Source organism: Nipponia nippon, unplaced genomic scaffold, assembly GCF_047370975.1.
Source record: "Nipponia nippon isolate SJK-2023a ecotype South Korea unplaced genomic scaffold, ASM4737097v1 scaffold_13, whole genome shotgun sequence".
Taxonomy (NCBI): domain Eukaryota; kingdom Metazoa; phylum Chordata; class Aves; order Pelecaniformes; family Threskiornithidae; genus Nipponia; species Nipponia nippon.
The window spans coordinates 16,782,270-16,804,062 of NW_028262324.1; the positions used below are offsets into that span (position 1 = coordinate 16,782,270).

The 21,793-nt window shown below is 63.9% G+C and overlaps 2 protein-coding genes across 2 annotated transcripts; one reads left to right on the plus strand and one right to left on the minus strand.

The window, feature by feature from the left end:
* The first annotated feature begins 350 nt into the window (after nt 1-350).
* On the plus strand, nt 351-15,964 carry KIAA1755 (KIAA1755 ortholog). Its single transcript, XM_087750263.1, has 15 exons — nt 351-471; nt 4,181-4,378; nt 4,873-5,811; nt 6,052-6,172; nt 6,282-6,446; nt 7,126-7,249; nt 7,659-7,752; nt 8,816-8,902; nt 9,526-9,642; nt 9,987-10,085; nt 10,305-10,453; nt 11,412-11,550; nt 11,837-11,959; nt 12,695-12,886; nt 12,969-15,964. Exons 1-15 carry the CDS (start codon nt 469-471, stop codon nt 13,953-13,955), a joined length of 3,537 nt encoding a protein of 1,178 aa, XP_087606389.1. The 5' UTR covers nt 351-468; the 3' UTR covers nt 13,956-15,964.
* On the minus strand, nt 744-4,118 carry LOC148056582 (uncharacterized). Its single transcript, XM_087749601.1, has 4 exons — nt 4,058-4,118; nt 3,360-3,410; nt 2,899-3,158; nt 744-2,734 (listed from the first exon to the last, which is right to left on the minus strand). Exons 1-4 carry the CDS (start codon nt 4,116-4,118, stop codon nt 1,823-1,825), a joined length of 1,284 nt encoding a protein of 427 aa, XP_087605727.1. The 3' UTR covers nt 744-1,822.
* Nucleotides 15,965-21,793: the final 5,829 nt, after the last annotated feature.

Sequence of the window (21,793 nt, forward strand, 5' to 3'; positions counted from 1 at the left end):
CGGACCCCGCAGCCCCCGGGGGCCGGCGCCGCCCCCGCCCCTGCCCGCTGCCGCCTCGGGGGGGCCCGAGGGTGCGGGGGGCTCCCGGGAGGAGCCGCCGCCCCGGGGCACCCGGCGGGCGGGCGCTCCCCCAGCCCGGCCCGGCCCGGCCCCCCCGGCCCGGCGGCGCTCCCCGAGCCGCCCCCCGCCAGCCCCCTCCCCCGGCCCGCCCCGCCGCGCTCGCTCTTTCTTCGCCTTTTCTTTCTTTTCCTTTTTTTTTTTTTTTTTCCTTTTTTTTCCCCCAGAAGAGGCGCGGCGGGCGGAGGGAGCCGGGCCGGGGCCGATGGGGCCGGGGCTGCCCGCCCGCCCCCGCCCGCAGCCCGGGGAGGCGCCGGCGGCCGGGGCAGAGCCGCCCGCGGAGCGGCCGGCGCCGGGACCGCGCTCGGCCCCGGGGAGGACGAGGGACGGGAGCCCCTCTGCCCCGTAGACATGGTAATAATGCCTTTGCTTTCCTGTCCTCCCTGCCCACCGCCCCCGCTCCCCGCCGCTCGGCAGCGCCCGCGGGCCCCCGGCCCGCCCCAGCACGGGGTGGGCTCCGCAGCGATGGCCGGGGGTTGCGCAGGCGGAGGTGGGGTGCGAAGGCCAGGGTGGGGGTGCGGAGGTGGGGTGCGAAGGCGGAGGTGGGGTGCGAAGGCCAGGGTGGGGGTGCGGAGGTGGGGTGCGAAGGCGGAGGTGGGGGGCGAAGGCCAGGGTGGGGGTGCGGAGGTGGGGTGCGAAGGCGGAGGTGGCCGTCGGCGCTCGGGCAGGCGCGTGCAGGGCCGCGGCCCGCGATGCTCAAACTTCCCCACAAAGTTTGGCAGGGGGACGGGGCGCAGCAAGCGGGTGCTGCTGCGGGAACCGCGCCTGGCGCGCAGGTACAGGGCGCTCGGCGGATCCATCCCCGCGCTGGCCATCTCGTTTGTCACCGCAGCGGCACGCGCCATCGCCCCGGGCTCCCGGGCGATGCCGTGCTGAGTGCTGGCCTCCCGCTCCGCCGGGCTGGGGCTGGTCGTTGGCGTTTGCATCCTGCCCTGCCGAAGCCGCTGACAACGGGAGCTGCGGGAGCGGGAGAGGAATTGTTATTCAGGGCTGGTCCCAGCGCTGCGACCTCGCTCCTTCCTGAGCGGGAGGGAGAAGGGAGATGGAGCTGAGTCACCCTGTGGCTTTGGGTACGAGTTAAACAACTTCACAGCACCACAACGCCAAAGCCCAGCTCATCTTGTTGGTGTAAACCACTTTAAAAAATATGGGTATTTGGGGAGAAATATCAATCTCTATTTAACAGCACTTGGGCTTATTAAAATGAAAATAGCTTTGCAAATGTAAATCTCCTTATGCTCCCTAATGCCTTTTGTTTCGGTTCTGCGCTCCCTCGCAGCTGGCGGAGGGACGGGGGCTAATTGGTTGCTCTTGGATTTCTGACGGCTCCCCGGCCTGGGCTCAGCTTCTCCCACCAACGCGGAGCCGCTGCCCCGTGGTTACCCCAAAATCCTCCCCCAGTGATGAAGTGCTTTCTGACACTCGGTGAAAACACTTTTAGTCATTCCAGGCCAAAGCCTTCCCCAGCCCAGCGCCGGCAGTGTCGGCAGTGCTCTCCCGACGTTGGCTCACGCAGTCCCTGCTGCTGGATGAAGTCCTGGGCGGTTTTGTTCCGTTGACAGGGGAGCGGCTTTGTTTATTCAGTCCATCCATCCCCTGGCGCGTCCCGTTGCTGTGGGGTTTTGGTGGTGACTTGGAAGATTTTCCCTTTCCCCCTGCAGCAGGGCTCTCCCCCCCCAGGCACTCCGAGTTTATCCCAGCCGCTTTACTCAAACTCTGGGTGTTTCTCCCCAGCCGCCGAGGTGCGGGACCAGCAAAGCCGGGGAGCCGGGCTGCGTGTGCCGCGGCCAGGGGGGCTGCTCCGGGGTTTGGGGGGACGGCGGCGTGAGAGACGGTGGGTGTGGGATGGGGCTGCTGGAGGTGCGCGCGTTGGCCCCGTCGGACCGCGGTCTGCGCCCTCCGCCCCGCAGAGCCCTCCCCGGCAGCGCGGCCGAGCCGGGGAATGGCCGGGTTTGGGGCTGCTCGTTGCCCCGTGCTGCAGCCTGCCCGGAGCGGAGCCCCGGCGGCTGCGGTCTCCGGGGACCTGGCTTCTCTTTCTGTTTTCTTTTCCTCTTTTATCAGTGCCACATGAGCTCGGCCAAGAAGAGTTGAGTTCGGTTTCAAAAGAGTTGGTTTTGGGATGTGCCCGGGCTGTGCGAGGGTGACTCTGGGCAGCGGGCTCTGGCGAAGGCAAGGGCAGGCAGGGCAGGCAGGGCAGGCAGTGCTGGCCCACCTCTCGTGGCAGCATTAGGAGCTGGACGGATCTCCCTTTGCTGTTCCAGACTCGCCTCCATGCTGGGACGGGGAAGGAGCGGAGCTCGGCGGTGCCAGGCAGGGAGGCAGTGGGCACCCAGCCGGACTCGGTGCCTGGGAGCGGGCGGCTGCGCCGGGGCCCCGCGGGAGCAGGGAGAGCGGGGAGCTGGGCTTCACGGTGCAGCAGGGCTCTTCCAGAGCAAGGTCTCCCGTCCCTCCTAGGGACCGCACAAAGCAAGGCCCAGCACGAGCGGCCCGGCAGCCCATGCAGAAGGCCTGCCAGGGGAACGCACTTGCAGGTCGGCGCACCAAGAAGGGACTTGCTCCCCTCCTGCTCTGCCCAGGCCCCGTGGCTTCTCCTGCCGGGCCCAAGGGCAGGAGATCTCTGTGTGGAGACACGGAGAAAAAGTCAAGAAGAATTAACCGAAGCGTGACTGCAAAGTGCTTTAGCTAAAGCGCATTAAAGCTAATTAAGCTGAATTAACGGGGGCCACTTTGTCTCTGTATGGGCTCCCAGGCCAGCTTCAGCTGCCTGAAACTAATGCCCACCTGGAGCTGATCCCGCCTGACTTCCCGGGTGCCCGTGCAGGGGCACGGGGACGAGGGCGAGCTGCGGCTGCCCGAGGTGCAGGACCTGGCTGCTGCCCCGGCTGCGGGAGGATGCTCAGCCCTGCGGCAGCACCCGCCGGCTGCCTGCGGCGCTGGGGTCCCTCCGCCAACAGATCTGGAGCCCAGCCCCGGGTGATGGGCCTGGCTGCGCCGAGGGGCTCCTTGGTACCCGGCGGCTGGCAGAGGTAGCACACACCACACTGCAGGAGGAGGAGGAGAGCCGTCCTGCTGCCGAGCGGCAGATCCCCGGCCGGCCAGGCTGAGCCTGACCCTGCACCACGCAGAAACCTGCATCTCTCCCGCAGCAGCACTGTTTCCAGCAGAAAAGGTGCTGTTTGCCCACCCGCCCCCCAGGCACCGGCCCCAGCCTGATTTGTTCTGAGCCTCTCCTGCAGAAATACCCCCGAAACAGTTGGAGAAGCCTCTCTGTCCCACTCGCTGACGGGCTCCTTCTGGCAGCCATGTCTGCAGTCACCCCCGCACTGCCTGTAACGCAGCTGGGATGTAACGGGAGCCGTCTGATGGCTTCCCTCCGTGCACCCTCTGTGCCAGCCGGCCCTGCGCAGCCGACGTCTCCTGCAAAGCAGGGAGGGCAAACTCAGAACTGCCAGTTTATGCGTGGCATGAAACCAGCATCCTCATCCCAGTCTGGAAGCAGCGCAGGGGAGGGGGCTGTAACCCAGCAGAGCGCTTCCCAGAAAACACTCAGAGAACTAATTTTGAGTTTGGCAAATTCAGCGATGAGTCTGAACCGAAACACCCTATCCATCTTCAGATGTTTGTCCTTCCTTCCATCCGCTGCATTCCTACTGAGCCCGGCACATCCCCATGCTCTGTGTCTGGCTCGGCTTAACCCCTTGGCTGCTGCGGCTCCTCCGCCCCCGCACGGCCAGCGTTCCCAAGCGGGGCGGCAGGCTGCGCTCAGGGCTCATCTCAGGCTCCTTAAACCACAGCCCAATGCTGGGAACCAGACCCGGCTGTGCTCCTGCGCCCTGGCCACGCGGTGCTCCGTGTGCTCTACACCCAGTTCCTCCCCAGTTTCTAGCCCAGGGAGGTTTGGAGCCCCCTGAGCTCGGTGGCGTTGCCAGCGTGGTTGTACCAGGGACCCGGCAGAGGCGCGGTGCAGCGGTGCAGTGCGGGATGGTGGGCACGGGCTCCATGGGGGGTGACGGCGTCCCGTTGCGGGGCCGCTCTCCCCACCAGTGACACTTTCCTTCCACAGGACGCCAGGTCACTGGACGCGGCGGTGCAGAGTGCCCTCCAGGCCCTCTACCCCCCCTTCGAAGCCACGGCCCCCACGGTCCTGGGCCAGGTGTTTCGGCTGCTGGAGACCAGCTACCGGGGAGATGGGCTCTGCTGCCTGCTCCAGTTCCTCATCCCGGCCAAGCGCCTCTTCGAGCACGTGCGGCAGGCAGCCTGCGTAAGCCCGCGCAACCCCGCGCCGCGGTGCCCTGTGCCCCGCTCCCGGCCATGGGGGGGGTCTTATAGCGTGAGACCCTGCATGGCTGTGCCCTGCGCCAGGCTGCAGGCTCCCTCTGCATGTCCCCCTCTCTGTCCCTGTCCCCTCCCTGCAGAGGGGACCGTGGTGTGCCCAGCTCCCCGGGACGGCTCCAGCACAGAGCCTGGCACACACAGTCCCCGTGATAAGGGCAGGAGGGCTCCCGGGTCACCTTGTCTCGCCCCTGGAGAGGCACGTGGGGAGCACTCAGCACGCCAGGAATGGCCATGGGCTTGGGGTGGGCTTGCAGGACCCTGCTATGGCTCGGCTCAGGGACATCCCACTGGGTCGCCAGGCTCTTCAGTCCCTGTTGTAGGAAGCGCAGAGCCAGGCAGCAAGAGCATGCGGGGCTGGCCGGGAGGGTTCGGAGCTGGCGGGGGCTCTCGCTCATGCGCTGTGTTCTTCCTCCCTCCCAGGCTCCCTACTTTAACTGCATCTTTCTCCATGAAGGCTGGCCCTTGTGTCTTCACGAGAAAGTGGTCGTCCACCTCGCGCCACTCAACCCCCTCCTGCTGCGCCCTGGGGACTTCTACCTGCAAGCGGAGCCCTGCGAGGAGCACTCGGCACGCATCACCGTCAAGCACCTCTCCCACGACCTGCGCACGGTGGAGGAGACACCCGTCCCCGAGGCCGCCTACGCGCTGCTCTTCACCAACGAGTGGCTGGAAGAGATCAACGGTGACCGGGCCAGAGCCCCCCTGCACACCTGCCTGGTGGCCACCGAGAACGGTGTCGCCCCGCTGCCATGGAGCAAGATCGCCACGCCGGAGTTCATCGACAAGCCCAAGGCTGGAGCTGATGGCGTGCCCACAGGGGCCCGGCACGGCCCCGTTCCTGAACCAGCAGCCGAGCCGCCAGCACCCAGCACACCCACGCCCCGTGGCACGGCGGATGCCCCGGTGCCCTACAGCAATGTCGTGGGCACTGTCCCTGGCTGCAAGGTCACCTCTCGGAAGTCGAGCCAGGGAAGATACCCAGGACTGATCAAGGTGGACCAGGCTGGGCTGCAGAAGAAGCCGGCCACGCTGGCCGTGCCCAGCCTCTGCGAGATCATCAGCCAGAACCTGGAAGGGGAGTACGTGGACCTGCTGGAGCTCTCCCAGGAGCAGCTGGACCTCCTGGCCAGGTCCCTGCCGCCCACCTGCCCGGCAGCGCCAACGGGGGCCAGGGCCGAGGCAACGCTCCCCTGGGTGAACGAGGACCTGGGGGCAGACGCCTGGCCCTGCGGGGGGGCACCCAGCTCGGAGGAGGGTCCCTGCACCCCGTGCCTGGGGAGGAAGCTGAACCAGGAGCCAGAGCTACATGGCCCACGGTGCCGCCACCGCGACTCCTACCTGGCCGCGCTGCAGAACCCAGTGAGCTTCGGCCCCGGGCTGATGGCAGCCATCCTGGAGGAGCCGGATGGCCCCAGCCCTGAGCTGTCCCCCGCCACTCCCCGTGAGACCCCCACGCAGCACAGGAGGGGGGCTGGCAGCCCCACGCTTCTCACCCGCCGCCCCCGCCGAGCGAGTCCTGGGGTGCAGGCGGAGGCATTGCCGCGGCAGGGCAGCCCCCGGCTACCCCCCGGCTCCAGCCACAAATTCTCCTTCCTGAAGGGCCCGCGGCTCGGGGCGGCCCCTGGGGACGAAAGAACCACCAGCCAGCACGAAGGGGCCTGGAAAAAGATGTCTGCCATCTACTCGCCCAGGATGGGCAGAGCCAAGCCAGCTGGGAAAGGTACCATCCAAGCGGGGCTGCGGCACCTGCCCAGGCTCTGCGGGGGCTTTTGCATTTCTCCGCCTTGTTGTGCGTCACCAGCTCCTCTCTCCTCTGTCCCCACGGGCAGGTATGGATGCAGCAGCCGCTGCCCCCGCGGAGGAACGGTCCCTGGAAACCACCGGTTGCAAGAACAGTCCCTCCGTGCCCAGCACCAGCACCCCTGGCCGGGAGCCGCCGGCCTGGCAGGACCTGCATGCCGGGCTGCTGCGCTCGGGCATCGTGTGCCTGCCAGGTATCGCTGGCACCACGAGACCCTCGGGGGGATGTCGGGAGAGGCCTCCGGAGGGAAAACACCAGGCTGCTGGAGAGGGTTTTCTGGAGGACGGTTTCAGGGCTTTGCTGGAGGCCAGAAAGCCCCCAAGTGGAAAATTTCCTTTCAGCTGGGCAAAAATATTAAAAACATAAAATCAAGCAGTCTGCTCTGAGCAGCTGCCCCGGCTCCCAGCTGCACCGAGCCCTCCCACACCATTCCTCACCAACGAAGCCGTTCAGCGTTTAGCTGCCAAACACTAAACATTTGGCTTCTTCCTTTTCCCAAGAGCTGAAAAACAGTGACAAAAACCCCATCTTTTTTTCAGGAAAAACGTCCCCAGCAGCTCTGCCCTGGCATTTCCAGGGCCAGCGTTCGTGCTGAGAGCCCTTGCGGGCTGGCGCTGCCCCTCCGGAGGGGCTGGGGGGAGACTGCACCGGGGTGGCACCGGGGCAGCCGCTGCGCTGCCACAGCTGCACAGTATTGACCCGGGCTGAGCCCCCCGCGCTGAGCCCGCTCCCGCACCCCTCGGCAGCCGTTCCGGCTTGGCGAGCAGCAGCGAGGCCGACGGGAGCCCCAGCCCCTCCAGGGGGTTGCTCGGGGCTGGAGTTGGCAGCCGGCGGGTGGCTGCTGGAGGGGTCACTCGCCCCTTTCCCCGCAGGGAGCTCGGACAGGCTGGGCAGGGCCCTCCTCCAGGTGACCACCAGCGGCAGCGCCTGGGGGGCCACGTGGTGCTCGGCCACCGAGCTGGCGAGGCTCATCCTCTACCTCTGCTCCCTCCCCAGGTAAGGGCCTGGAGGACCTGTCAGGGACCCCCCGGGCCGCCTCCCAGCTGGGGGGTCCTGGGCAGCCCCCGGGCCAAGCCAGGGTGGACGCCCAGCACCCTACACATGCTGCTTTGGGCACACCCTGCGCGGCCCCCACCATGTCCACTGTCCCACCTGCAGCCAGCCCTGAGGACCCCGTGCCGTGCCTCTGCTGAAGGCATGCATTACTGGGGGTCCGGCACTTCCCTCGGCTGGGGCGTCCCATGGGGATGAGGCCATTGCCCACAGCTGGTGGCTCCTGCCCGCCCTTGCCCTGCTGCCCGGGGGAGGGGGCTTCAAGCGGGTCCTGCCAGAGAGGAGGGACCCGCTCTTCACATGCCACTTCTAACCACTGCGGTCTGCCTCCTGCTTTATTTCCCCTTGCTAGGCGAGAAGCGAAGGACGGCGGGCTCACTGTTGTGGTGGATGCCAGGAAGCAGTCGCCTGCTCCTGTCCTGTTCTCGGCCCTCCGCTCTGTCCAGGTACGCTGGGCTCCGCGTGCCTGAGCCACGGACATGCTGGGGGGTCCCTGCCCGGCAGCGAGCGCTGCCGCCCTCCAAGGGTCCCCCAGAGCCTCCCCTGCGCCCGCTGCGCGGTCTGATCCCCTGGCTGGCGGCAGCCTCTCTGGCAGCCCCCGGCGCTGCCGTGCCTGAGGCCGCGGTTTTTATCTTGCAGATTTTACCCGTAAGCATCGCGGTGCGGATTTACCGAGGCAGCTCTCGGCTGCCTGCGGCTGCATCGCAATGCACTGATCTAGAAACCCCATGTCTCTCTTGCCTCTTCCTCCCCAGCAGCCAGTCCTGGCTCCTGACTCCCTGTAGTCTTGTCGCGCTTGAACAACTGCCACTTTGTTCCCCGAAGCTGCTGATAAAGCTCTAATTTCTGAGCACATCTGCAGCGGTGCAGATCATCCCCCAACAGGGCACAGAGACCGCTTCCCCCAGCCCCCCGAACCGAGCTCACGCCTGGCGCTTGCATCTCCCCGGCTCCTCGAACGCCAGCCGCGAGGCACCGGCAGTTTGGGACCGAGGGTCTCTTCCCAGCCCCGCAGGATCTGGCCTTGGCCCCACTGTCACCGGGCACCACGGCGTGCCCCAAGCCCCTAAAGGATCCTGCTGGCTGAGCTCACCTCCGCAGCGATGGTCGATTCATCCTGGCAGGGTTTCCGTGCCGGTGCCGAGGCAGTGCCGAGGCAGTGCCGCGGGAGTGCCCTGTGCTGCTCAGGGCTTGCTTGCAGCCTGTCCGATAAATCCTGTGCCAACCCCAACGCTTCCTGCGCGGAGAAGCATAGCTGGTGCGAGCAAAGGGGTTTGCTCACAAGGCTCTGTCCATGGGGCCATTCTGCCGGGAGCTGGTGGATGGGGACGGGGTCACGGCCTGAGCGACCCATTTCCATTTCCCATGCCAGCGAGCTCGGGAGCCTTTTCCTTTGTAACGAGCTCACCGGCCTCAGCTGACTCAGGCAACGAAGCCCCGGCATCACCATGGGTAACCCGGGGGCTGCACCATGGGTTTGCCATGGTGACTCTTCCCTGCCTCTCGCAGAGCGTCTCGCCCGGCTGCATCCACACCGTGCTGCTGCTGGCCGAGAAGGAGCTGGTCGCCCACCGTGAGAGGCTGCCCGGGGTGCAGGTGAGCCTGTCCCTGTCCCTCCTCGTGTCCCCGCATCGTCTCCTGTGGGAAGAGCAGAGCTAAGGTGAAAGGAGCCTCCTGCCTTGGGGACCCTCCGTCCCTTTGCTTGGAGACCCCAGTTCCCCTACCTGGGGACCCCGAGCAGAGCAGCACCCCGCTGGGAGAGGTCCCCCCACGCTGGGGGCAGGGTGGGCCGGGCGAAGGGTGCCCAAGGGCAGCCAAGCGCTTTCCCAATTACCTCCAGTGGCCAGACACAGGCAGTGGGATAATAAATCTAAACTTGAAAGGGTTTATTGTTCTTTTGGTGCTGCTCAGTTTAATTAATATAACGTGAAATATTAATGAGCTCAATCACCTAGCTTGGCTGTCGTGGCAGATTATTGCAGTCCCGGCGATCTCCCGTGCATTCAAACACCGCGGAGCTGCCGGGAGCTGCTCCGAGTGGAGCTGCCGCGTGGCGCACTCAGCCCTGCTGGCACGCAGGGCTCCCAGGGCCGCGTGCCGCACGGTTCACAGGGCAGGGTGCTTGGGGGGGGGGGTTCTGCCCCCTGCTTCACCCGGGGGTGTTTCTGGGGAGGGACCTGGCATGGTCCCGCAGCACTCACGAGCCCTGTGCCCCGCAGGTGGAGACCCTGGCGTCGCTGAAGGCTCTGGGCCGCTACATCGACAGCTCCCAGCTGACACAGGAGCTGGACGGCACCTTCCCCTACTGCCACGGCGAGTGGGTTCAATTCTTCCAGGTGTCTGTTATCACGCCATTAGCCATCGCCTCACCTCCCCGTGGTGCCCTCCATCCCCACCGCGGCTTCCGTGTCTCACAGACATCCCTGGAAAAGCGACAGGAAAGCCCAGGAGAGGGGAAGGGAAAGGGGAGCTCTGAGCACAGGAGGGCAACCCCCCTCCTGCGTGCAACTGCCCGTCCACCTCCACACTCCCTTCCTCCTCAGCTTTAACCCGGTGCCCTATGGTATTCCTGCTCTGGCCTGGCACTGCTCCTCCTCCTCCTCGCGGGCAGGTTGCCCTCCCGCCCCGCTGCTTGCACAGCTGCCCGGCCCCACTGACCCTCTGTGTGTCCCACCCGCAGAAACTGCATCCCTTCACGGCCGGCCTCAGGCGGGCATCAGAGGTGCTGCAGAGCTGCATCCAGGAGCTGCGGAGCGCCGACGCGCTGGCAAGGACACAGGTAACGGGCAGGCCCGCAGTCCAGCACACAGCGACATTTCACCCCGGTTCCCCAAAACTGGGTGCAACCGTTCCTGGACCGGTGGCTCCTGGCTGCGGGGCTCTCCCTGTCCCCTTTGCTTGTCCCTCGGGGTGCAGCCCTGGGTGCCCGTCCTGCGCTGGCCCGGGAGCCGCCAGGCGAGGCCCCAGGTGAGACGCGTGTCTGACCCTCCTTCCGCAGGATGCGGCCGCGTGCATTGGGAGGCACCAGGAGCTGATGCGGAGGGTGCTGAGCGACCCGCAGCTGGTGTGCGTGCAGCGCGAGGGGGGGGCCGTGCTGGCCAGGCTGCGCAGGGAGGCCACCCGCCTCAGCGCCTCGGCCAATGTCAGGTAGGAGGGGGCGGCTTTGCCAGGAGAGGGGTGCCAGTGCTGGGGACCCCCAGCCTCCTTTGCCGGCCAACAGAGCCACCTCCCCAGGGACAGCCCGGTCCCCATGAGCACGAGCTTCTTTCCAGCACACCCCGGAGCTGGCGCCACGCTGCCTCCTGCCCTGCAAACTCCCTCCGAGCATGGAGCCCTTTGCAGGATTTCCCGTCATCCCGGCTGGGGAAGGTGCCTGGCTCCCTGAGAGGGTCCCCTGCCCCGGGACCAGGCTCCGGGGCTGCTCAGCGAGGCCTGCAGCGAGCCCTCCAGGCTGGTCTCAGGCAAAGCCACTAGATGGGGCCAGGCCCCGGCGATGCCGCGCTTGTCCAGCGATGTCGCACTTGTCCAACGATGCTGCACATGTCCAACGATGCCGGACTCGTCCGGCGATGCCGCGCTCGTCCGGCGGTCCATGCATGCAGGCTGCACTAATCCCACTGCTCCCTTCTGCTCCCTTCTCTTGGCTGGGCCAGGCCACACTGACAGCCAACGCTTTCCTATCCCGCGTTCCCTCACACCCATCTTGCTCCGTGGGATGGGGAGGTGTGGGAGCACCTGCAGGGCCAGGGTGCTCTGCTGCAGCGTGCCTGGTGCGCAGGGCCTGGAGCCCGCTGTCCGGCTCACCCCGAGGAGTGCCCTCGTGTCCCGGGTGGGCTGTGAGGACGCACGGGGCGGGTGGGGAGGAGGTCTCTTGGTCAGCTCCTGACCCAGGCACCTGCTGGGCTCTTGCCAGCCACACGTGCTGCGTCGTTGCCTGCCTGCTCCCTCGGCTCCCGCCTGCCCGCATGGCCACATGCCAGTGCCCGCTTCCAGGGAGCTGCCCCATCCAGAGGCTCCTGCCTGCCAGAGAGCTGCCTCGGCCGGCGTCTTCAGGGGGAGCCGGCAGCAGCCGGCACTGACGGCCCCTCTCCTCCCCAACCACCAGGACCAGCATGGAGTCAGCCGAGGGGCTGTACAGCCAGCTGGAGGAAGAGCTTCATGACCTGGTGTCCCAGTCCAACAGCTGCCTGGAGCACCTGGAGTTCCTCCGAAAGGTCCAGGGGCTCGAGGCGGAGTTCAGCAAGGTGAGTTGGGCGCCCCTGGGGTCCTGCTCTGGGTGCGGCAAGTTGAAGTTGTCTGCTGCGGTGTTCCCATGGCTGAGCATTCTGCCCACATTTCCTCGGCTTTTGATGATGAAGGAAGCCCAGAGAATAACAGGATTGCCTGAGCTTTGATTTTCATTACGGGGCGACTCTGCGTAGCCACGCCTGGGATGGGATGCCCCGGTCGGGGAAGGAAGGGGAGGTGCTGCGGAAGCACTGCTGCCGGCAGCGGGTTCCGCCTGACCCTCGGTCCCGCTCTCTCTTGCAGCTGGGGTGCTGGCTGGACGGGGAGGCAGCGGCACGGCTGCGGGAGATGGGCGCCGAGGAGTGGAGCCCCGACAGCTTCCAGGGGTCCGCCGAGCAGTTTAACGAGTTCCTCGTCCAGGCAACAGTATGTTTGGAGGGGGCTTTTCTGTAACATGCATCCCTAGGGTATTGCTGCCAGCAGCGCTGTTAGGTGGCTCCGGCCCCTGCCTGGTGCGCGGCAGAAACTGAAGATGCCAAATTAGAAACATTTGAACGTCATTTCAAAGTTTGATACAATCAGCCCAAATCCCCCAGGTTTGGAACAAGGCTTCTGGGCAAAACTGGGTGTCCCCAGGCTGGCTGGGTCAAGCTGCAGTTTTCAAGCCCAGCTTTGCCGGGCTCTTTGGGCAGCCCTGCTCTGGTGACAGGGACGGTCGCACTGCTGCCTGGTGCGCTTCGGGCTGGCGCTGCTGTTCCCAGCCCCTCCTGCGCTCTGTCCTTCGCAGCCCCTTCCTCCCGCAGGGCCGGGCTGCAGGACCTGGACGTCCATCAGACAACGAATAACGTGGTGACAAGGATTTGTTCCTCCCATACCTCTACATCTGGAGGCCTTTTAGTTACGTGCACCACGGGGAGGACGAAGCAAGGTGACTCCACTCAGGACAGGACAATGCATTTTGTGCATTTTGAGCTGAGCCAGGACAGAGCAGAGATTTTGAGAATCCCCATTCTCTTTGTTTCTTCTCACTTGCCCAGAAACGTTTCCCATATAGCTTTGATAGCGATGCTGAGTGCTGACCTGCCGAGAGCCTCACCCTGCACGCACGTCCCAGCGCCGTTCCCCGCGCGTGGAGCTTGTTCCTTCCTGCCGTCCCTGCAGGCTCAGTACCGGCACGGCCTGGCCCTGTGTCAGGAGGCGGCTGAGGTCCGAGACGCGGCTTTCCCTGAGGCAGACCCCTTCCAGGCGGCTGCAGCCCTTTTCCAGACGAAGCTGATGAGCTTCTACAGGCAGGTGGAGCGGCGGCAGGCTGAGCAGGAGCTGCTGCGGGAGCTTGGCCAATTCTCCGGCAAGGTGGGTGCGTGGGCTCTCCTCCCGCAGGACCTGGTGTCGGCTGGGCAGCCGTGAAAGCAGCCACTCTTGCCTTCTTCTCTAGGTCACGGGGCTGAGGCTGGACTGCAGGCAGTGCTCAGCCCGGGGGAGGCGCGGGGAAGGCCAGGCGCTGCAGTGCCTGCAGAGCTCCTTCCAGAAGCTCTCAGTGGAGTTTGCCCTGGAGAAGCTGCAGGAGATGAAGGCTCAGGTGTGCAGGATGCAGAGCAGCCGAGGGTTGGCAGCCTGGACCGAGGCACGGCACCGGTACCAGGAGACCCGGCAGATCCTGGAGGAGATGCTGGCAGAGCTGCAGGAGGCCTGGGGAGCACAAGCCGACGGGCAGGGAGACGCCTTCGGCTCCCCCAGCTCGGGGGCCGCAGCCCCTTGCAAGGAAGCCCCAGGCTGCAAAGCAGCTGCCAGCCCCGAGCCAGCCGTGTCAGGGGGCCGGGGCGCAGCAGAGCAGCCAGAGCCCAGCGCCCTGGGACCGGGACAGCCCCAAGGGTCAGGACAGCCCCAGGCCAGCAGCGTTCCTGGCCCTGCCCTGGGCGCAGAGCCGAGCTCCCCGCAGCCCCGCTGCCGGCAGGGGCCGGAGGGCAACTGTGTCTTTCACCGCCACGTCTCTGCTGACGCCTCCCTCCCAAAACCCGAGAGCGGAGCCTGCCTGGCAGCTGCAGGACACCTTGCCCAGGAGCGCAGCCAGCCCCTCCAGAGGCATCCCTTCACCCTGCCTCCCCGGGCGCATTTTCCAGGTGCTGACCCGTTGTCTCCCACCGCTGTGCCCCACGAGACTGTCTCAGCCCCTGGCACGCACGGTCCGCCTGCAGATAAGCAGGCAGAAGCCACCCAGTACTTCCAGGTTTCCACCCAGAGCAGTTTCTCCTCTGAAGACTCAGACTCGCAGAACTCCACCGAAGAAGCCCCATCCGCGAGGCTGGCTTTGCTCCGGGACCTCCAGAGTCCCAGGCCACCTTGCCCCTCCGAAAAGCCCCCCCAGATTGTTTACCTGGAGAACCACCACACCGAGAGTCCAGCTAAAGCAAATGCCAACTAAAACCAGTCCCTTCCAGTTGGGGCTGTGTCTGACCAGTTGCGGAGGTCTCGATCACCGACTGGATGGGACGTCCCGTGCTTGGAGGTGGGATGCTGGGACCCATTGCCCAACCCTCAGTCCCAGAGTCCTTCAGTTCCCCACACTTAGCACTCAGCCCGCTGTGGAACGGCAGTAACCCTACGACCAGCCTCACAAAGTTCGTTAATAATTACTAGTGTGTAGCAATCCTTGCATAAAGTGCATGTATCCCTACAAGTGCCAGGTTTGCCTCAGGACAGCAGTGAGGGTTCCCTGCAGTCAGCAGCTGTGCTCGGAGTGTCCCATGGGAGCACGAGCCTGTGCTGAGGTGTTCCTGCCCGCCAGCCCCGCTGTGGTCCCCCCTCTGCCGGGTGATTTTACCGTCCCCTCCGCTGCTGCTGCAGCCCTGGCCGTGCGACAGCAATGGGCATTTTGTTCATGTGCACTCGTTAACATGGGACTAACGTTATTAATATTAATAAACCCGAAGGGAAGCAGCCAGCGTGGTCCTTGTGGAGCAGAACAAAAAGCCATGTCCTGCTTAGAGCTGGGTGCTGTGCTGCTCGCCCGGGCTCCCCGCCGCTGCCCCAGCCCAGCACCAACGGGCAGCCGGTGCCGCCGCGGGAGCCTCCCGTGCTGCCGGTGCAGGCTGTGGCCGCAGCCCAGCTCTCCTGCCCACCGCCAGCATCTCGCTCTGGTAGAATGGTCCTGCTCAAACCACTGCTGGCTGGTCCCTGTTGTGCCCTGCCCCACTGGCCCCCACTGCCAGGCTGCAGAGATTTGCAGAATGAGTCCCACTCCCATTTGTAAAGGTTAAATGCCTCCGTCTCTGGTTCTCACACCATCCTACGCCCTCCCCAGCACATGGGCGAGGGCGGTGTCATCCTGCCCAGCCTCCCGCTCGCTGGGAACAGGCTGTCCCAAAGCCTCGGGATCCATCTGCGCTGGGTGTGACCTCACCGATCGCCGTCCGAAACAGCGCGGGGTCCCCGGGGATCCCGTCCTCACAGGCGCGTCCCGCCGAGCCGCACCGCCTGTTTGAGCACCCGGGAACGGGTGGAGCCAGGCGGGAGACGGGCTGTCCGGGGCAGGACGCTGCGCTGCCCGCCACCCCAGGTGGCCGCCTCATGAGCTCATCAAGAGACATCACAGAAAAAGCAATAGCTTATGTAGAGGCCGTTCCAGAAAAACACTCTCTTCCTCCCAGCCACGGCGCGGTCGTGGCTCGTGGCCCTGCACGATGCCGCGCCTCAGCAAAGGGCGCTTGCCCATCGCAGCGTTTGTCAGCATCACTCCTACCCCCCTCAGCCTTGTTTTTGCCAAATGCCCAAGCCAAGCCCTGCTGAGCTCCTCGGGAGGCTGCAGTCCCGACTGCCCCCTGCGGTGCCGCGGTCCTCCTGCCCAGGTCATTAGCGGCAGGGTTAATGAACACCAGTCCCAGCCCGCTCCCCAGGCGCCACCCTGGGACCTCCTGCCCGTCACTTCTGCTCCCAGTCCTACCCATTGCCTGCTCTTTCAGTTCTTTTAAACACCATCTTCTCCAGCTCAAACACAAATTTCCCTAGTAGCACTTCTATCAGTGCCTCACTGAAATCCCGCTAGCCGAGGTCTATCCCATTCCTTTTGACTTAAAAGTAATTATCATGGAGAGACCCTGGGTAAGGTCTGCACGATCCATCCTGGGTGCACCCAGCCGGCTTTGCTCCATTCTCCCACTAACGCCACGTCCTGGATGTCACCGAGGTCACCCCCGCCAGGCCACTTTTCCTACCTCTTCATGTAACGGTATTTACCCGTGCCCAACAGTCTGGCCCTGCGCCGAGGTTAAAGGGCTTCAGAAATGCCCTTGCTGCAGAGATGATGTAGCACATAAATCCGGAGAAGGAGCAGACGGACACACTTCCCCCTGCCCTGACATCCCTGCGAGCCACCTGGGGGCTGGCTGTCCCCTCACCGGCCAGCCGAGCGTGCCCGCTCCCCAGCCCTGCACGCACGGCTGGCAAAAGCCGTGCCCGCCTGGACTGTGCCCAGCTCCTTCCAAGAGCCAAAAATCTCTTCTACCTCCAAAAGCATTCAAAGCCCGGCCTGACAGTTCCCTCGCTCCATTTTCTGCTCTACCGACAGATGATTTGTTTTATCATCCCGTTACACGCCCGCCTTTGCAGTGCACTGAAGAAACAGTACACCTTCTAAATTCCTCTTTGGATACCGATTTTTGCCTGTCATTTCACAGAAGCCCATGGCTTCGGAAGTCCTCATTATCAGCGTGCGGCCACATGCGGCTGAGCTCAGCCTCCTGCAACCAGCACAGCACACGCATCCCAGCCCGGGCTTGTGCCGGTGCCTTGGTGGGCTGGGCACGCCGTCCGCGTTGCTCATCTCCCTTGGGAAAGGCAGACCGCGCGCTGGTGAGGAGCACTGCACACCCCATCGCCGCCGCAGGCACGCCGGCTCCCGGGCAGGGATGCCTCTGCCGGGACCCGTGCTACGGCAAGGCAGCTCCAAGCCTGGCAAGGGCCGGCAGGGCCGGCTGGACCAGCTGGGGTCTGCTGGGGCCGAGCTGCCCGAAACCCGGGCAGCTGCCTGCACCGGCCCAGCCGGCGTCAGCAGGTGTGGAGGCTCCCCTCCCTGTTGCTCCTGCTTTCTTACCATGTCCAGGAAAGCAGTAAATAGACAGGTATTAAAAATGAACCACTGTGTAAACTGAACAAGAGCAAGGAAGAGGGATGAGAATATTATTACTGAAATAATAGCGTGGGGACGCGTTTGGGCGATGCCGTTGTTGCATACAAACCCCTCGCTGTCACGCAGTGTCGCTGGATAAGCGCCCCCCATCCACAGCTGAGGCTGCTTCTTATCGCTCTGCAATGCTCCCGGAGTCACGGCACTGCCAGGCTGTGAAGAGACAAAAATGCTAATCAATACTTTTGTCATTTTTAGGATTGATTATTCTAATTAATTCTGGGAGCCATTCAGCCCGGCTGTGAACAGATAGCTGCTGGTACGTGGGGTGGCAGCCGGATTGGGATCTCGTTTATCCCATCATATAATTCAGGAGATGAAATCTCTCTAGCGGCCGCGAGTAAAACTTCGTATTGATTCTGAAGTGCTTTGCTTGTTTATAGGAATAACACCTCCAGTGCCCTAGGAGAGGTTTTATGCTTTGCTGTTCTCCTGCACCATCTCCAGTGGTGAGACGAGGTCAGAGGCTGAAGCAACCCAAACCCAGGACGGGCAGAAGTGGCAGGGACCGAGCCTTGGGCTTGACAGCCCTGTGTCCAGAAGTCGCCTCTTTACTTAACTGGGGCAAGCAACACCTGTTTTAGCTTCCACATTGAAATGCAAGAGGTGCTCACCATTTTTCATTGATTTTACCTGTGTTTAAATAGCCAGTTTCCTGGGAGCCCATTGAAAAGGCACTCAAATCTGTGCTGTTGTTCGTCATCATCATCACACCTGCAGCAAAGCCAGTTTCTGCGTCTCGGCATCCCCTGACCTCGCCTGAAGAGATTTTGGCACCCGGGCCCAGGCAGTGCAGGGGAGCACCCCCTCACTCCCGTCCCCGCGGGCTGCCGGGCTCCGTGGATTCAGACCTTGCCCTGGCCACGACAGCCGAGTCTCGGCTCCAGGACGGGTCTTGGCTCCAGGACGGGCTGCCCCCAAGGCTGCCAGGAGCCGGAGGTAAATCCAGGAAGACCTGGATGTGCGGTTTAAGAAATAAACTCAGGCAAAGCAAATGCCTGGAGGCTGGGAAGAAAAGAGAATAGTCAAGACCAGAGGGAGAGGCACCAGTCCCGCAGCAGGATGGATGCTTGGGGCCGTACCAAGCCCCTCTTTTTTGCTGCACGTCAAGACGAGGGTCTGATGGCGTCGAGCCAGGGCCAGGGCAAACCCAGCGAGTTGGGGCCATTTTCTAATTTGCCATTACGGAGCAGCAGCAGCAGCGCGGCAGCAGTAATAGGGATGTCTGCAGCGTGGGTTTGAGATTCCTCATACTAACATCCTAATTCCTCGATAAAATGCTGGGGAGAATCAGGGAAGAAATAATTACTGACATGAATAATAAATGCTTCACATCTGCGATGCCGTTCCCTGCCCGCTCTGAAGGCTTGGCGAGGAGCACCGACGGGTCCCTGGGGGATCCCCGGGGGATCCCCGGGCCGGCAGGGACCTCCGAGCTGGGCCGCTGCTGGCCGGTGTTTGCCTTCGCTCAAGCCCGCGCAGTGCGGGAGCACCCAAGGCGGTGGGATGCCCGAACCAGCCGGCGTCCCCGGGGCGGAGAGGTGCTGCCACCAGTCCGCTCTCCTCTGCCCTGGTGGGAAGAGCCTTTTTCTCCCTCCCCCACTGCCTTCCTTAGCTAGGAAAAGTGGGGACTTTCTAAATTTTAGTTTTTAGGTTAGGGAGAATTAACACTTCCCATGGAGAAACAGAATCATCTTCCAAAACAGATGGAATTCAGACTCTTCTGAATAAAGCAAACAATGGCTTTCCTGTTGTTTTTCTTTTTCCAAACAACAAAAAAAGATATTTTGCAAATTCTGAGATTAACTGATAACAGAAGGGAGAATTTCCAGCCCCTCGCTAGAGGGTGAATCGTTTCCCCAGAGGAGCCCTGTGCTCCCGGCTGCCCGCAGCCCCCGCGCTCGGGCACGCACAGCTGGATGCCTCCTACCAAAAAGTGGTTTTGCAACATTCTGCAAAAATTTTCTTATCTCCGCTGATTCTTCAGTGCGTGATTTATGACTCCAAGTCCGACCAATTAAGCTATAACCTTTCCAGAAAAGCAAGTGCAGGAGTTAATCAACGTCTCTTTCCCACACAGGAAACGGCAAAATCCTTTGTCAGGGGCTGGCGGGGGGCGTCCGCGGGGGTCCGCAGTGCCGGGGCGCGGGGCACCGCGGCCAGCCCAGCCCGTGCAGGGGAGCTCCCACAAGGCCCGGAGAAATACTGTTTCCTGAAGGAAAAAAAGTAATAAATGTTAGATGCAGAAGACAAGACCAGCCTGGAGATGGAGACGGGCCGCAGGTCAGGCAAGGACGCCGGCACGGGGGGGCTGCCCTCCTCTTCCCCAGGGCCGCTCTCAGGGGCAGCCGTCCCCCCCCGGCACCCGGGTCAGCACAGAGCAGGGAGCTCCAGCCAGGTTGGCCACTGCACTCTTCCTCTTCCTCCTCGCTGCCAGGCTCCGGTCAAGCCCTGCCTGCAGACCGCGGGGGCAGGAGGGACGCTGAGTTATCAACCACAGCGAGACGGAGGGAAGGGGAAGGAAGAAACGGGCAGGGCAAGAGGCACGGGGGCTGCGATGCTCCCAGCCAGAGCCGTGGCCGTGCCCTCGTCCCGGGCAGGGAGGAAAGCATGGACAATGGGTGGCAAGGCAAAGGCGCGGGGACAACCACAAGGGGGACAACACGAACCCACCCACCACCCCGCAGTTCTGGTGCCAGCAAAGCTGCCATGGGCCCGTTCCTGTTGCGGCAGCCCCCGGCGTTAGGGCTCGGCCACAAACAGCCGCGGGCGTTTCAAAGCGCAGGAGGGGGACTTGGCCCACGCCACAGCAGAAACGCGGTCGTGCCTGGATTTGTCCTCTTGGGGGGTGGCCGAGACACGCGGGTCTGGTTTCAGCAGGTAAACACAGAGAGCCCTCAATGCAAGAGGAAGCTGAACGGCAGCACAAAGCCATGCGGCGCCATCCTGGGCTTCGCAAGGGTTTTGGAAGCGGTAGCAAGCAGAGATGTCCCAAAGCAGCTCCGACAGAGCACGCTTGGGTCTCACCCGTCATCAAGCCGAGGCGGCTGGTGCTCCTGGGGAGCTGCAGCGTGGCCATAAAAAATGAAAAACCAAAGAAACAAGCAATACCAAAGGAAAACAGGAAGGGTGAAAGGCAGCACCAAAGGGTCAAACTCCAAGGGCCAAATGTAACTCCAGTCTGGTCTAAACTGGCCAGGGCAAGGCCAGCCTGGCTGCTTTCCAAAATCCGAGCTGTGCCTGGTCCTGAGGGACTGCTGGAAAACATGAGTGTGCCGGTGCTCGCCCAGGGGCCCAGCGGACACCCACCCCCGGCAAGCCACCGACGGGACAGACAGGCACGAGGACCCCCTGCGTGAGGGAAGCGCATCGCTCGTGTGCGAGTCCTGGGGGAATCACGCAGCTTCTGGCATTTAAATCCGGACACGCGCACTCACAGAGGACACAAGCATGCTGCACACCAAAGCCGTGGCCAGGGAGTGCAGACCCCTCTTGTTTTCCTCCCACAAACCCCGCCGGAGCCTAACTGCGATGAGGGCTGGGGGCGATGCCTGGGGAGAGGCGCCTCGGAGGCACTGGCACCCTGGGGGCAGGAGGGCTGGGGGGTTTCCAGCAAACTGCTGGGAAACGACACTGGGAGACTGGAATTCAGCTTGCACCAGGTTCAACCAGTTCACCTTGCCAAACACCGCGTCCCTGTTCACGGCTCCCTGGCAGTGGACGCGAGTCCATCCCGTGCAGCACCACGGCCCCCCCTCCTGTGCTGCGGGACCCTGCCGGTGGCTGGGACCAGCCTCGTGGCCATCCCAGGGCCACCGGCTCGGAAAGGCTTGGCACGGCTGGAGGCTCCATCTCCACCGCACACGTTGCAGCTGCACGCCCGCAGGTCCCGTCGCGCCGGGGCAGCGGGAAGGGGCTGCCCCATCCCAGGGAGCCCTGCCAGGGGGGAGCCCTGCCAGGGAAGTGCCCTCCCGAGCAGCAGCCCAGCGGGCGGCAGGGAGACCCTGCCCAGCCCTCCTGTCCCTCGCCGTGCTCAGAGACCGAGTACCTCAAGAGACATGTGAGAGGTTTGTGTTTTTCCTTTCTTTTAAATAAAACCACGAACTTGGCCTAAGAACAAAGACAGTGACACAACAAATTCCTCCTCAACCCCTCCATTAGAAGCGGGTCAGACTGCCTTCGCCCCTGGCTTTACAGAGAAGCTGGTTATCAGGTGCCTGGCTCACCCCTCCGCAGGCGACGCTGGTTCAGCGCTCTGCACTTCTCGTAACAGCCTCTGGCTCGGTGCGTGCCGAGGGCGACGAGCCAGAGCCCGGGACCGCGTCTGACGCCACCGGCACATCCCTCCTCTTGCCTTGTGAGCAGAGGACACTTTGACCCCGCGGGCCCATGTCCACTGGACACCCCGCGGCTGTGATACTGGAGCACACTGGGCTCCCCTGACCTGGCTGCGGGGCCAGGTGGAAAAACAATCTGCTTTTCCTTGGAGAAGCCACTTCCACTCCCAAAGGAAAGGCTGCCCGTTCCCTGCGCTGTGCTGCCTGGCCTGGCGGGCAGCTGCCCCTCCTGCCCGCTGCATGCAGCCGGGAACGAGACCCCCTTTGTGCCGGCTCCCAAAGCCCCACCACTGCGGGAGCCCCGGTGCAGCGCCAAGCCCGTCTTGCTCAACCGCTGGCCCAGCGCCAGAGCTGCCTGCAGCGTCCAAAAGCCCCCCAACAGGAGCGATGCCCGCACGGAGCCAGCCGCTGCCCCTGCCCCGAACAGCGACGTCTGCCCGTGCCGCAGTCACCGACCCCAGTTTCCCCCGCCTGCCGGCCTGTCCTCCCTCGCCCCGGGCTGTGGTGCCCTTATGGACCCTGGCTGCCACTGCTGCCCGGCCCTCAGCTCAGTCCCTACCAGCCACAGGTTTTTTCCCCCTGCTTTTGAAGTATTTTTCCATGCTCACAGATCAGAGCTCCTCTCCGGCTCCGGTGTGCGAGGGGTAACTGCCGCATCCTACGTGCCAGGATCCCTACGGTCAGCCGCAAACACTCCCCGCCAGCCCTGTCATCGTGAGCATAAAACACTTTCTCACCCTT

Bases quoted from the DNA above. Each gene is read 5' to 3' on its own strand.
- KIAA1755 (XM_087750263.1), top strand. The intron at 6,447-7,125 runs GTATCGCTGGCA...CTTTCCCCGCAG, and splicing joins GGGCATCGTGTGCCTGCCAG to GGAGCTCGGACAGGCTGGGC. The intron at 7,753-8,815 runs GTACGCTGGGCT...TGCCTCTCGCAG, and splicing joins CGGCCCTCCGCTCTGTCCAG to AGCGTCTCGCCCGGCTGCAT.
- LOC148056582 (XM_087749601.1), bottom strand. From the start codon at position 4,118: ATGGAGCCCGTGCCCACCATCCCGCACTGCACCGCTGCACCGCGCCTC. The intron at 3,159-3,359 runs GTATTTCTGCAG...CTCCTCCTGCAG, and splicing joins CTTCTCCAACTGTTTCGGGG to TGTGGTGTGTGCTACCTCTG. The intron at 2,735-2,898 runs GTGGGCATTAGT...GTCTCCACACAG, and splicing joins TCAGGCGGGATCAGCTCCAG to AGATCTCCTGCCCTTGGGCC.